The 14,443-nt window shown below is 57.0% G+C and overlaps 2 protein-coding genes across 2 annotated transcripts; both read left to right on the top strand.

The window, feature by feature from the left end:
* Nucleotides 1-344: 344 nt before the first annotated feature.
* On the top strand, nt 345-6,939 carry LOC125181275 (butyrophilin subfamily 3 member A2-like). Its single transcript, XM_066986721.1, has 14 exons — nt 345-472; nt 884-1,231; nt 1,873-2,154; nt 2,284-2,388; nt 2,707-2,727; nt 3,254-3,274; nt 3,799-3,819; nt 4,461-4,481; nt 4,592-4,612; nt 4,719-4,739; nt 4,834-4,854; nt 4,952-4,972; nt 5,132-5,164; nt 5,342-6,939. Exons 1-14 carry the CDS (start codon nt 373-375, stop codon nt 5,884-5,886), a joined length of 1,581 nt encoding a protein of 526 aa, XP_066842822.1. The 5' UTR covers nt 345-372; the 3' UTR covers nt 5,887-6,939.
* On the top strand, nt 6,304-14,430 carry LOC136788313 (butyrophilin subfamily 1 member A1-like). Its single transcript, XM_066986596.1, has 6 exons — nt 6,304-6,319; nt 9,332-9,679; nt 10,358-10,721; nt 11,160-11,178; nt 11,288-11,363; nt 11,528-14,430. The coding sequence occupies exons 1-6, from the start codon at nt 6,304-6,306 to the stop codon at nt 12,301-12,303; spliced, it is 1,599 nt and encodes a 532-aa protein (XP_066842697.1). The 3' UTR covers nt 12,304-14,430.
* Nucleotides 14,431-14,443: the final 13 nt, after the last annotated feature.

The raw sequence follows: 14,443 nt of genomic DNA, 5'->3' as shown, positions 1-14,443 counted from the left end.
CTCTGTGCCTCTTTCACCCAACCCCCAAGGGGCAGTGCTCCTCCCAGAGGGTTATTGCTGCCCGGAACTGAGCAAAAGTTGGGAAAGTTGGGTGTAACCTTGTGCTTCCTGCAGCTCTGCTGGGTGTCATGAGGGACCTCTCTATCGGTGGGACTCCCTTGGAGAAGAACCCCTGGGGACGGCCTGCTGTGTCCCCCAGCCCATGATAAGCACAGGGTCTGCACCCTGCCCAAGGCGCTGCTGGCTGTGGCTCCTTGTGCCCAGGCCCAAGGGGACTCCTTCCCCATCCGCCTGCGGTGCCTGCAGCCCCTCGGTCCCCTCTCTCTTCAGCTCCATCCTCTTTCCACAGCTCCTGCTCCCGCTGCAGCACAGATGGGGCTCCCCTGGGGCTGTGGCCGCCCCAGCCTCACCGGCCATGCCAGGGGCCTCCTGACTTCCCTCGTCACTCTGCTCCTCCTCCGGCTGGGCTCAGGTAGGATCCTGTGGGGCTGCTGGGGGCTCTCCCCCCTGGGCCTGGCAGATGTGCTGCCATAGAGTAGGGGAGTGGCCGTGGGACTGGGGGAACCCCAGCCCACAGCTCGGCCCCGGTTGGGTTTTGCTTTCCCTTTGGTTCTTTCACGCAATACGGTCGCTGCCTTGGCTGCCCTTTCTGGCTCTTCTTCACGTGCCCAAATACTGCAAAGAGGGCTCCCACCCCCAGCACACCTCCTCCCGCATGTCTTCCCTCTCCATCTCCCTCTCTTATTTCCCCAGTGGTTTCCCATGGGACACGGGGGATGCAGCACGCACCAACTCACGCACAGCTCGCCCTTTGTCACTCACTGCCCCTAAATTTACGATGGCAAAATCTCACCTCCTCTCTGTGCCCTTCTCCATTGCCCAGCCCAGCTCAGAGTGGAGGGACCAGACCAGCCTCTCACTGCCACCGTGGGGCAGGATGTCGTGCTGCCCTGCCACTTGTCCCCTCGATGGGATGCTCGCAGCTTGGAGGTCAGGTGGATCCGGGATGATATCTCTGAGACAGTGCACCACTACCGCAATGGAGAAGACCTGTACGGGGAGCAGATGGGGGCATATGCTGGGAGGACAGAGTTGGCCAGAGATGGTCTCTCTGCTGGAAGCCTGGACTTGCGAATCACGGGGCTGAGACCCTTGGATGATGGCCGGTACTTCTGCACTGTGAAAAATGCTGATGCTTATGATGAAGCAATGGTGGATCTGGAGGTGTCAGGTTAGTGGCTGGGGTAATACACCAGGAATTCCAAGGGAGAATTTATGTTTCTTTTTCCTGTCACAGCTATTGTACACCATGGAACATGGACATGGAATTGGAGGTACTGTTTGGGAAGAAAGGTCAATAGATAGGATATATTTGTTAGTTTTCATTGGTGTCTGTGCAGACCATATCCATGATGTTTTAAGGGCACTGGGCACAGGATCCTGAGCAGCTCCTTCAGCTGTGCCTATAATGGGACCAAACACAGCACCTGTAGCAGGGCAGAGACCACTGAGCAGCTGGACCTCTTTTGGGTTCTGCTTTTTCTGCTGGGGGAGACCTGAGACATTGTCTGGAAGTCTCGAGGCTTCCTGGACCAGCACAGCTTGGTGCAGAGATGCTTTCTGGAAGTTCTGAAGCTCGGCGCCTAGGTTTTATGGGTGATTTGTGGCCACAGGCATTGTGCAGCCCAGCTGTCTGGTTCCTGCACCAGCCAGTTGGTTTAGGGGTGACAGTGGGTGCGTAGAGTGACAAGTCCCAGAGCTGCTGAGGCCGGGGGTTGTCTGGGCTGTGTCTGACATGGGAGCAGATGGGGTCTTTGCCTTGGAACTGAATCTCTCCCCAAGTCAAGCCCCAGCTGCAGCCTCTTCCCCCAGCCACAGGTGCTGACCCCCACCTCTCCCTGGGGGGCTACGAGGCCGGAGGCATCCAGGTGCTGTGTCGATCGGCCGGCTGGTACCCGCTGCCGCAGCTGCTGTGGAGGGATGCTCGCGGGCAGCATCTGCCCTCGGTCTCCCAGACACATTCCCAGGACCAGGAGGGGCTCTATGAAATCAAAGGTGCCGTCATTGTGACCAGGAGCATAGAGGGATCCTTGTCCTGTGTGGTCAGGAGCAGCCGCCTCCAGCAGGAGCGGGAATCGTCCCTGCACATCGCAGGTACAAATAGCACAGCCAGGGTGAGGTGTTCCTGGCCCCTGCACTTGTCCTGAGCTGGGAGAAGTCTGGGTCTTGCTTTTCTACCCATGGGCATGGAAATGCAGCCCTTTTCCTTGTGCCTTTTCTCAGCTCCCTTCTTCCTCAACGCCCAGCCCTGGATGGTGGCTCTGACTCCGGTCTTTGTGCTTTTGGCTGTGTCTGTTGGCCTCGGTGTTTATCTCTTTCTAAAGAAAGGTAAGCTGGCAGCGCAGGGATGGAGCGGAGGGAGGTGTTCTGCAGGGACCCGCGTGGGTCTGGAGCGGGGCTGAGCCCTGGCCCAGGGAGGTGCGTAGGAGGAGGAAGGGAATGTTCTCCTGGGGATCCCAAAGGATCCTCTTGGGCCTCTGCCTTGGGCAACGAAGGCAGGGGAGAAGGCAAGGGGCCTTGGGTGGGAGGCCAGGGAGCATGGGTGCAGCGTGGGGCTGGTGGGAAGGCCCAGACCCCCTGCAGATGTTCCCACCGAGCAACCAAGCTGCTCTGCTGACCTCCTGTTCCTCCGCCTTTGCTTTTCAGCGGCACAGAGCCGAGAGCTGGGTGAGTCTTTGCAGTCCCTGCCCCCGGCCCCTGGGTAGGTGGTGTCCCTTTGGGAGGGACTGGTCTGGGTGGGCTGTGGGGGCTTGTGTGCTGGTGGCTCGGGGGTGCTGGAGGAGCAGCTGGAGCCTGATGGGGGAGTGGGGAGTGCTGGGGCTGGGGCTGCCCTGAACACAGGACACGGCTGGGATGGCTGAAAGGAACGGGGATCAAGGTGGGGATGGGGAGCGAGCTGCAGGGCTGCCCCGCTCTGCACGGATGCTTCTGAGACAGGGACATCCACCACTCGTCCGCATTCACTTCCACTTGTGTTTTGGTGGCACGGTGCAGAGAGTTGCACAAGTGTCTGTCCTTACTGCTCCACGTGCACGAGCCTTGCTCAAAGCTGGTTCTAGCTGACTGTTAGTCAGGTCTCTCACAATCTGGGTGCAAGTTGGCCATTTCCCCCTCATGATATGTGTTCAAAGTCTAGCCATGGGCTGAGCAGCTCTTCCTTGTGATCACGCATTGTTTTTGCTTTCCTTTTCAGAGAAACAAACTGCAGAGCTGGGTAAGTGTCCCTGTGCTTGGGCCCCAGGGAACGACAAGGCGATGTGCAGGGGAGGGTGGGCAGCTGGGACAGAGTAGACCAGGGCTGGCTCCTCACCCTGACAGAGGAGTGGGGAGTGCTGGGGCTGGGGCTGGGGCTGGGGCTGCCCTGGGCATGGGACACGGCCAGGATGGCTGAAAGGAACGGGGATCAAGGTGGGGACGGGGAGCGAGCTGCGGGGCTGCCCCGCTCTGCACTGACGCTTCTGGGACAGGGACATTCTCCACCCGTCCCCATTCACTTCCACTTGTGTTTTGGTGGCACGGTGCAGAGAGCTGCACAAGTGTCTGTCCTTACTGCTCCACGTACACGAGCCTTGCTCAAAGCTGATTGTTACTCCCTGTTATTCCGGTCCCTCCTCGTCTGCGTGCAAGGTGGTCTGTGCCCACTCGCCTCAGAAAAATAATTTATGGTTTAGCTATGGGATTAGCCATGGCATGTTAAATGTTACCTTCTCATCCGACATTTTCATTTTCTTTTTCCAGTGAATAAAAATGCAAAGCTGGGTAAGTCTCCCTTCATAAACCCAAAGTTATGTTGTCTTCCCATGGGAGCGCAATCGGATGAGAAGTTATACCTTCTCTTCTTGAATTGCTTTGTATTTCCTTTTCCAGTGGAACAAGCAGCAGAGCTAGGAGAGTGTCCCCACGCTTGGGCCCCAGGGCAAGGCCAAGGCGATGTGCAGGGGAGGGTGGGCAGCTGGGACAGAGCAGCCCAGGGCTGGCCCCTCACCCTGACAGAGGAGTGGGGAGTGCCGGGGCTTGGGCTGGGGCTGCCCTGGGCATGGGACACGGCCAGGATGGCTGAAAGGAATGGGGATCAAGGTGGGAATGGGGAGCGAGCTGCAGGGCTGCCCCGCTCTGCACTGATGCTTCCGGGACAGGGACGTCCGCCACCCCCTTCACTCACGTTTACTCTTTGGTGGCATCGTACTGAAAGCTTCACAAGTTTCTATCCTGAAACCACTTGCACAAGCCATGCTCACAGCAGAACTTCACTCACTATTAGTCTGGTCCCTCCCTTTGGCAGCAAAGTTATATTTGGCCACTTCCTAGAAAAATAAATATGGGGGCATAGCCATGGGAGCAGGCGTGTAAGGAGAAGCTGTCCCCTCTGATCATGCATTGCTTTTGCCTTTCCTTTCCAGCACAAAAAGATGAAAGGCTGGGTGAGTGTCCCTCCCCAAACTGAAGGAACTTGGGGTCTTCCCATGGCAGTGGCCATGGGATGAGAAGTTGTCCCCTCTGACCATGCATTGCCTGTGCTTTCCTTTTCCAGCGGAACTGGCTGCAGAGCTGGGTGAGTGTCACTCCCCAAACTGAAGAATTTGCTGTCTGTGAGTGGGAGCTATGGGATGAGAAGTTTTCCCATCTCATCACGCACTGCTTTTCTCTTTCTTTTATAGAGGTAAAAGATGCAAGGCTGGGTAAGTCTCCATAAGCATCTGAAGGGATTTAGGGAATTGCAGTGGGGTTAGAAGTTGTTCTCTCTCATCATGCCTTTTTTCTTCTCATTTCCAGTTCAGCAATCTGCAATATTGAGTGAGTCTCTGCCCAAAGAAACCCAAAGAAAATGAGTTCTTCTCATGGAGTGAGAATCTGCACTCTCTCACCAAATGTTTTCACTTTTCTTTTGCAGAGGAACAAGCTGCAGAGCTGGGTGAGTTTCCCTGAGCTCAGGCCCCAGAGGAAACGCCAAGGCAATGTGTAGGGGAGGGTGTGCAGCTGGGACAGAGCAGCCCAGGGCTGACCCCTCACCCTGCCCACACCCACTGGGCACCAGCCGTGGGCTGTGACCAGCTCTCCCCTCTCATTCCAGTATGGAGAAAGCTTCTGCTGCCTGAAAATACAGGTAGATGTGCATTGAGTTACCCTCTGCAGTGCTTCTCCTGCCCTTGCAGGGGCATGTTCAGGAGCCAAGAGGTGCCCCATCTCCTGCCCCGTGGGGCAGCTTCTGGCCCCGAGCTGGGGAAAGCCTGCCCAGGGCTGAGCTCTGCCCCTGATGGCCTGGCTCCTTCTGTCCCTGCAGTGAAGGTGACCCTGGATCCAGACACAGCTCATCCACTGCTTGTCCTGTCAGAGGACCACAGGAGTGTGAGATGGGAAAGTACATGGCGGAAGGTGCCGAGCACACCCGAGAGATTTGATATTCGGTGCTGCGTGCTGGGACGTGAGAAGTTTAAAGAGGGGAGGCACTGGTGGGAGGTGGAGATGGAGGGGGAGAGGGGGAAGCATTATTGGTGGGCTGTGGGAGTGGCCAGGGCATCTGTGAAGAGGAAGGGAGAGATCAACATGAGCCCTGATGAAGGGATCTGGGCTGTGCAGTATGATGAGGGGCAGCTCAAGTCTCTCACATCTCCTCCCACCCCCTTGTCCCTGTCCCCTGTCCCCACAAGGATCTGGGTCTGTCTGGACTGTACCCAGGGGCAGGTGTCTTTTATCAACCCTGACAACTGGGTCAAGATCTTCACTTTCACAGAAGTCTCCTTGAAATGGGAGACTATCCGCCCCTGGTTCTGGCTGGGGACGAATGCCCAGCTGTGCCTGAGCGATAGCACCCCACAGATCCTGTAGATATCCCTGGGGGGCTCCTGACCTTCTCCAGCCACTCCTGGATCACGTCTCCTTGGTCCTGCAGGAGTCGCGCAGGAATGAGGGGCAGTGGGGCCAGAGACTGCCCAGTGTTCCTCCCTGCATGCTGAGACCTGCGCTGGCTGGTGGGGGGCACTCAGACTTCAGACACCCCTTTTCTTCATGTTTGGGAACCCCACTTGTGGGCTCCAGTTTTCCATCCCTAACTTCATTTTTGAATTTGGTTTTGTGCATTAAAACATTAGTTATATATCAGGTATTTAGATGTAAAAGAATTCGTAATACTCCTTGTAAATAAATAAATCAATATCTGAACATGGAAATTCCCAGCATGAGAACATTTTATATTGTTATGAAGGAAGCTGCTTACCCCCAAAAGAATGGGCAACTTGATCCGGCATGGCAAAAAAGCCCAGTGCGAGATAGATTTGATCTGGAGCAAGGCTACTGTAGGGGTCGAGGTGGATGCTCTGGTTGTTGGGTGTTTCAGAACTAGGATGCTATGTGTTTTGGATGCTCTGGTACCAGGATGCTCAAAGACTGGGATGTTTTATGGGTGTGATGATCCAGGAGGGCATAAGGGAGCCAGGATGCTGCAGGATCAAGCCCAGGAAGTTTTTGGATGCAAAGGAAAAGATTGGGGCTGTGGGAATTGAGAAGAAAAGGGACTTTGGAGAGCTCCGGTACTTTGGACTTAGCTGTCCATGGGGCCCCTGTGCTGGGGCACAAGCCCTGCTGGCACCCATGGGTCTCACCCTGCCTCTGAGCCCCAGCAAGCAGCACAGGGGCTGCAGCAGCTCTCCACGCTCCTCTCCCCCTCTGCTTGCACTGCTTGCAGATCCCCAGTGCAAGGGATGTGGTCACCGTGTGCTGCCGGCCATTGCAGGCCACCTTTGCCTCCTAGTTTGGGGTTGATCTTTGCTCTGTGCCTGGTGCTGAGCATGAGCAGCCTGTGGGGGCTCTTTGTTCCTTCCTCTGGAGCACATCAAGGCACAGCAGCAGCAGCACTGTGGCAAATAAAGTTTTGCACAGGAAGATGGAGTCTGGCAGTGGCATTTCCTGGGTGCTTTCTGTCCTGAGACTTTGCTGCCTGGGAAGGTGTCTTGCAGCAGACCGTCTCCTCAGTGCCTGAGCCTCCCCTGTGGCAGCTCCATGCCATTCCCTTGGGCCCTGTCTCTGGCCCCAGAGAGCAGAGACCAGCACCTGCCCCTCTGCTCCCCTCATCAGGAAGCTGTGGGCCACCGCGAGGCCTCCCAGGTGTCTCCTCTGCTCTGGGCTCAACAAGCCAAGCGCCTTCAGCCTCTCCTCACACGCCTTGCCCTGCAGAGCCTTCGCCGTCCTCGTAGCCCTCCCTTGGAGGCTCTCGCACAGTTCTTTTAGCACCCATCGTCTGCTGTGGTGCCCACGCAGCAGGCCAAGCACAGTGGGACGATCCCTTCCCTCGGCTGGCCAGCAGTGCCGTGCCTGAGGCACCCCAGGGCACCCTTGGCCCTTTGGGCTGCCAGGGCCCGCTGCTGGCTCACACCCAACTTGCCGTCGGCCACAACCCCCAGCTCCCGTTCTGGGGGCTGCTCTCCAGCCTCTCGCCCCCCACGCTGTACGTACAGCCGGGGCTGCCCCTGCCCAGGGACAGGGCCCGGCACTTGCTCTTGTTAAACTTCCCGCAGGCGGTGGCTGCCCAGCTCTCCCCTTTGGCCAGATCCCTCTGCAAGGCCTCTCCACCTTCAACAGAGTCAGCAGCTCCTCCCAGTTCAGAGTCAGCCACAAACTCACTCAGGTTTCCTTCCAGTCCTGCCTCCAGGACATTTATGGGACCACTGAAGAGACCTGGCCCCAAAATGGAGCCCTGCAGAGCCCCGCTCGTGACTGGCTGCCAGCCTGATGTCACCCCTTTTAAAAGAACCCTCGGATCCTGACACATCAGACAACTGTTCACCCATCATATCGTGCATTTGTCTGGATGTGTTCTGGACTTTTGGTCCAGATGGTTATGGTCAGAAACCATGTTGAAATCTTTACTGAAATCCAAAAAAAAACCAAACACATCAGCTGGCTCTCCATGTCCCACTAGGAGGCTGATCTTGTCATAAAAAGTAACTAAGTTCATTGAACACGACTTTCTCCTCACGAACCCATGTCTGCTGTGAGCAGTGACCGCATTGTCCCTGAGGTGTTTTTCACTCACTCCCAGAGCAATCTCCATAACTTTACCAGGCACTGCCATGAGACTGACAGGCCTGTAATTCCCAGGGTCTTCTTTGCTGCCCTTCTTGGAAACTGGGGCAACGTCTGACACCTTAAATTCCAAGACCAAAGACCCTTAAGATAGAATTTGGAGAGTTCTCAAGGTGACATTATGTCCCTCTGCATTGTCCAAGTCCTCACTGTTTGAGTCTGTCTTGGATGGGTGGAGATGAACGAGCTTAGACACTGACTTTCCCTGGAGATCTGGAGATGCCCCTGATGGGGACAAGCCCCTTGTGCCCACTGAAGGCCCTGGGCTGGGCACCCAGCTGCGATGGGATGGTGGTGCCAGCCCTGCAGAGCTCCCCAGACACTTGTCTCCATTGCCCCAGGGGCAGAGCTGCTCCCAGAGAGTTATTGCAGGCAGGAACTGGGCAAAGGTTGGGGAAGCTGGGCGTAGTATTCTACGTTCTGCAGCTCTGCTGGGTGCCGTGAGGGACGTCTATCCTGGTGGGGCTCCCTTGCAGAAGAATCCCTGAGGACCGTCTGCTGTGTCCCCTACCCCATGATAAGCGCAGGCTCTGTGCTCTGCCCAAGGCGCTGCTGGCTGTGGCTCCTTGTGCCCGGGCCCAAGGGGACTCGTTCCCCAGCTGCCTGCGGTGCCTGCAGCCCCTCGGTCCCCTCTCTCTTCTGCTCCAGCTTCTGCCCCCAGCTCCTGCTCCTGCTGCAGCACAGATGGGGCTCCCCTGGGGCTGTGGCTGCCCCAGCCTCACTGGCCATGCCAGGGGCCTCCTGACTTCCCTCGTTACTCTGCTCCTCCTTCGGCTGGGCTCGGGTAGGACCCTGCAGGGCTGCTGGGGGCTCTCCCCCCGGGGCCTGGCAGACGTGCTGCCGTGGGGAAGGGGAGCGGCCGTGGGGCAGGGGAAACCCCAGCCCACAGCTCGGCCCCAGCTGGGTTTTGCTTTCCCTTTGGTTCTTTCACACAATATGGGTGCTGCCTTGGCTGCCCTTTCTGGCTCTTCTTCACCTGCCCGAGTGCTGCAGAGAGGGCTCCCACTCCCAGCACACCTGCTTCTCCTGCACGTCCTCCCTCTCCCTCTCCAGTTTCCCCATTGGTTTCCCATGGGACTTGGGGGACAGAGCATGCACCAACTCACGCACAGCTCGCCCTTTGTCACTCATTGCCCGTAAATTTACGATGGCAAAATCTCACCTCCTCTCTGTGCCCTTCTCCATTGCCCAGCCCAGCTCAGAGTGGAGGGACCAGACCACCCTCTCACTGCCACCGTGGGGCAGGATGTCGTGCTGCCCTGCCACTTGTCCCCTCGCAAGGATGCTCGCACCTTGGAGGTGAGGTGGATCCGGGATGATATCTCTGAGACAGAGCACCACTACCGCGATGGAGAGGACCTGTACGGGGAGCAGATGGAGGCATATGCTGGGAGGACAGAGTTGGCCAGAGATGGTCTCTCTGCTGAAAGCCTGGACTTGCGAATCTCCGGGTTGAGACCCTCTGATGATGGGCAGTACGTCTGCACTGTGAAAGACGCTGATGATTACGGAGAAGCTATAGTGGATCTGGACGTGACAGGTTAGTGGCCGAGTTGATGCATCCAGGTGTCCCTGGGACTGTGTGCCCTACCCAGGCCTCTGTCCCATCCTCATAGCAATCGATGAAACCTGTCGAAGAGTTTAGTCTGATGGGGCTTCACCTCCTCAGTATGTGAGCACTTGTCCAGCAAGGTGTACACCCATTCTGCTGCAAGTGAGTTTTTGGGACAGAGCTGCAAGGATGAGTTGTTTTTGATCGTTTTCTGTGGTCTCATGAACTGTGTCCAATGATGTTCTGAGGGCACTGGGCACAGGCGGCTGCTGAGCAGCTCCTTCAGTTGTGCCAGCCATGGGACCAATGACAACATCTGAAGCAGGAAAGAGAACTCTGAGCAGTTGGACCTCTGCTTGCTTTTCGTTTTTGTCCTGGGGGAGATCTGAGACATTGTCTGGAAGTCTCGCGTCTTCTTCAAACAGCACGGCTTGGTGTGGAGACGCTGCCTGGAGGTGCTGAAGCTCAGTACCCGAATTTTTTGGGAGATTTGGGGCCACTGGCATTGTGCAGCCCTGCTCTCTGGTTCTGGCACCAGCCGCAGTTGTTTAGGGGTGAGAGTGGGTGCGCTGAGCGTACAGTCCCAGAGCTGCTGTGGCTGTGGCTGGTCTGGGCTTCGTTTGGCATGGGAGAAGATGGGGTCTTTGCCTTGGAACTGAATCCCTCCCCAGTTCAAGCCCCAGCTGCAGGCTCTTCCCCCAGCCACAGGCACTGACCCCCACCTCTCCCTCGGGGGCTACGAGGCTGGAGGCGTCCGGGTGCTGTGTCGATCAGCCGGCTGGTACCCGCTGCCGCAGCTGCTGTGGAGGGATGCTCGCGGGCAGCATCTGCCCTCTGTCTCCCAGACACATTCCCAGGACCAGGAGGGGCTCTTTGAAATCGAAGGCGCCGTCATCGTGACCGGGAGCATGGAGGGGCCCTTGTCCTGTGTGGTCAGGAGCAGCCGCCTCCAGCAGGAGCGGGAATCGTCCCTGCACATTGCAGGTACAAATAGCACAGCCAGGGTGAGGTGTTCCTGGCCCCTGCACTTGTCCTGAGCTGGGAGAAGTCTGGGTCTTGCTTTTCCACCCGCGGGCATGGAAACGCAGCCCTTTTCCTGGTGCCTTTTCTCAGCTCCCTTCTTCCACAACGCCCAGCCCTGCATGGTGGCTCTGGCTCTGGTCCTCGTGCTTTTGGCTGTGTCCATTGGCCTCGGTGTTTATCTCTTTCGAAGAAAGAACGGGGATCAAGGTGGGGACGGGAAGCGAGCTGCGGGGCTGCCCCGCTCTGCACTGACACTTCTGGGACAGGGACGTCCTCCTCCCATCCCCATTCACTTCCACCTGTGTTTTGGTGGCATGGTGCAGAGAGCTGCACAAGTGTCTGTCCTTAGTCTTCCACGTGTAGATGTCTTGCTCAAACCTGGTGCTTGCTGACTGTTAGGCAGCACCATGCGTCACTCCACCCCCCACCCCCCTTTTTCTTTCAGGAAAAATCTGAAAGGCTGGGTAAGTCTCCCTCCCCAAACTGAAGGAAATTGGTTTTCCACTTCTTAGCAGCTCTGGAATGAGAAGCTGTCCCCTGTCATCATGCATTGCTTTTCTCTTTCTCTTCCAGCACAACAAGCTACGGAGCTGGGTGAGTGTCCCTGTGCTTGGGCCCCAAGGCCACAAAAAGGCAACATGCAGGGGAGGTGGGCAGCTGGGACAGAGCAACCCAGGGCTGGACCCTCACCCTGCCCACACCCACTGGGCACCAGCCGTGGGCTGTGACCAGCTCTCCCCTCTCCTTCTAGCATGGAGAAGGTTTCTGATGTCTCATGATACAGGTTGGTGTGCGTTGGGTTGCCCTCTGCAGTGCTTCTCCTGCCCTTGCTGGGCATGTTCAGGAGCCAAGAGGTGCCCCATCTCCTGCCCCGTGGGGCAGCTCCTGGCCCCGAGCTGGGGAAAGCCTGCCCAGGGCTGAGCTCTGCCCCTGATGGCCTGGCTCCTTCTGTCCCTGCAGTGAAGGTGACCCTGGATCCGCACACGGCTCATCCACTGCTTGTCCTGTCAGAGGACCACAGGAGTGTGAGATGGGAAAGTACATGGCAGCAGGTGCCCAGCACACCCGAGAGATTTGATATTCGGTGCTGCGTGCTGGGCCATGAGAAGTTTAAAGAGGGGAGGCACTGGTGGGAGGTGGAGGTGGAGGGGGAGCTTCAAATGTATTCTTGGTGGGCTGTGGAGGTGGCCAGGGCATCTGTGAAGAGGAAGGGGGAGATCAACATGAGCCCTGAAGAAGGAATCTGGGCTGTGCAGTACAATGAGGGGCAGCTCATGTCTCTCACATCTCCTCCCACCCCCTTGTCCCTGTCCCCTGTCCCCACGAGGATCTGGGTCTGTCTGGACTGTACCCAGCAGCAGGTGTCTTTTATCAATGCTGACAATGGGGTCGAGATCTTCACTTTCACAGCAGCCTCCTTCAATGGGGAGAGCATCCGCCCCTGGTTCTGGCTGGAGACACAGAGAATTCAGCTGTGCCTGAGGGGCAGCATCCCCCAGACCCTGTCCCCAGCCCTGGGGGGCTCCTGCCCTTCTCCACCCACTCCTGTATCACCTCTCCTTGGTCCTGCAGGAGCAGCACAGGAATGAGGGGCAGTGGGGCCAGGGACTGCCCCGTGCTCCTTCCCTGCTGCTGGGGGAGGGCTGGGATGCTGCAAGCAGGGGCCAGGCCCCTTGCAGCCCCTGGGCTCTGCCCTGCACAGGGCTCCTGTGCTGGGGCACAAGCCCTGCTGGCACCCGCGGGTCTCACCCTGCCTCTGAGCCCCAGTGGGCAGCACAGGGGCAGCAGCAGCTCTCCACGCTCCTCTCCCCTCTGCTTGCACTGCTTGCAGACCCCAGTGCAAGGGATGTGGTCACCGTGTGCTGCTGGCCATTGCAGGCCACCTTTGCCTCCTAGTTTGGGGTTGATCTTTGCTCTGTGCCTGGTGCTGAACATGAGCAGCCTGTGGGGGCTCTTTGTTCCCTCCTCTGGAGCACACCAAGGCACAGCAGCAGCAGGACTGTGGCAAATAAAGTTTTGCACAGGAAGATGGAATCTGGCAGTGGCATTTCCTGGGTGCTTCTGTCCTCAGGCTTTGCTGCCTGGGAAGGCGTCTTGCAGCAGACCATCTCCTTGGTGTTTGTCCTGGGAGTCAGAGCCAGGAGGAACCTAAGCTCCAGCTGCTCCCTGTTCCCCAGCTGATGCCTGGGACCCACTTGTCCCAGCTGCGTCATTGCCCTACCCTGGGGCCACCCAAAGAGCTTCCAGCCTCCCATCACGCAGGCTCTGCAGAGGCTATGCTCACAGGGGGGCATCACCGGCTCTTGGAAGTCCTCCAGGCAGAGGGAGCAGGTGCTCTCAGGCTTCAGCCATGAATCACAGAATAGCCCAGATCGGTAGGGACCCAACAGGACTATCGACTCCGTTTTCTGGCTCCACAAAGTACCTACCAAAAATCAGACCCTTTCCCTGAGAGCCTTCTCCAAACGCTCCTTGAGCTGCGGTAGGCTCAGGGCCATGGCCATGTCCCTGGGGAGCCTGTTCCAGTGCCCAACCACCCTCTCAGGGAAGAACATTTTCTGAACAGCCCGCCTGAGCCTCCCCTGTGGCAGCTCCATGCCGTTCCCTATCAAGTGACAGACCAATGGCTTCTCTGGTCCTACTTCTGCTGTTTAGATATTTTTGAAAAATCCTTTTTATTGTCCCCCACACTACTGTCAAGCTTCAACTCAAATTGAGCTTTGGCCATTTGAATCTTTCCCCATAGGAATTAGGGCAGCATATCCAGAGGTGTGCCTTAGTTCCTTAAAGAACAGAAGGTCATCCATGTCATCATCTTGGCTGAATGCTGAAGCTGTCCCTCCTGTCTTTGGAAGCCATTTCCATGCCCAAGCCCCCACCCTGCTGCAACAGGGCTTCTCTTTCCAGAGGGTGAATGGTCTCCCCATTTCTTCCTCCTCTGGGATGGCCAGAGCTGGGGAGTGGGGCTGGTTCTTCGCCCTCACCACTCTGGGCAAAGGGTGGCAGCACAACGGTCAGCACTGAGGTGCAGGAAACAAACTTCACAACTCCTGAAGAGTTATAAAGCAGGTATGTTTATTGCAGTGCTGGGTGCAAGGGGATCGCTCCTCCTAGCTTGCACACCAATGGTTACTGCCAGGGTGTTTATATTGATGGCATATATGCATATTCATTTCATTTCCCGAAAGTCTCTTACATATTCATCAGGTCTCTGGAGAATCATTAACATAGGTTCCCACCCCTATTCGCATGCACGCTAGAGTCCTCGGGTGGTCCTCCAGCGTACACTGGTGGTCTTTTGATGAAGGACAGAAGTCTTCCTCGCTGCTAAACTTCTGACCCTTCCTTTTATTTACAGACTTCAGCAATCCAAGCCAGTTCTTGCTGGTTCCATTATCTATGCATGCAGTCTTTTACTCCCTTGTCTTTGGGATTGCCCTCTCCTTGTGGTTAACACACAATTGTGTTACCTAAGAAGTACAGATTCAACATCCTTTACCTTGTTCCCTGCCTCAGTCTTTTACAGTCACCCTGTCCTCCTCCCTACCTCAGTCCTGTCCTTGAGATTGATATACAAGAAAGTCCCTGTGTTAGCTAAAACCTGCAAAATCGCCATGCTTTCCCTTGTTCCCTGTCTCAGCACCCAGCTGAGCAACTTTCCCTGCAGCCTCTGATCCCGCTCTGCTCTGGAGCCTCTTGCTCCCATCCCCCAAGTGTCCGAGCTCCTCC

This window comes from Anser cygnoides, chromosome 35 (genome assembly GCF_040182565.1).
Source record: "Anser cygnoides isolate HZ-2024a breed goose chromosome 35, Taihu_goose_T2T_genome, whole genome shotgun sequence".
In the NCBI taxonomy this organism is placed as follows: domain Eukaryota; kingdom Metazoa; phylum Chordata; class Aves; order Anseriformes; family Anatidae; genus Anser; species Anser cygnoides.
Note: the sequence above shows the minus strand (reverse complement) of the source record. Positions and strands in the feature narration are given on the sequence as shown.

Excerpts from the sequence above, each read along its gene's own strand:
- LOC125181275 (XM_066986721.1), top strand. The coding sequence starts at position 373 with ATGGGGCTCCCCTGGGGCTGTGGCCGCCCCAGCCTCACCGGCCATGCC. Across the intron at positions 2,728-3,253 it reads GGCACAGAGCCGAGAGCTGG|AGAAACAAACTGCAGAGCTG; the intron begins GTGAGTCTTTGC and ends TTTCCTTTTCAG. Across the intron at positions 4,855-4,951 it reads TCAGCAATCTGCAATATTGA|AGGAACAAGCTGCAGAGCTG; the intron begins GTGAGTCTCTGC and ends TTTCTTTTGCAG.
- LOC136788313 (XM_066986596.1), top strand. Across the intron at positions 9,680-10,357 it reads AGTGGATCTGGACGTGACAG|CCCAGTTCAAGCCCCAGCTG; the intron begins GTTAGTGGCCGA and ends ACTGAATCCCTC. Across the intron at positions 11,364-11,527 it reads AAAGGCAACATGCAGGGGAG|TGCTTCTCCTGCCCTTGCTG; the intron begins GTGGGCAGCTGG and ends TGCCCTCTGCAG.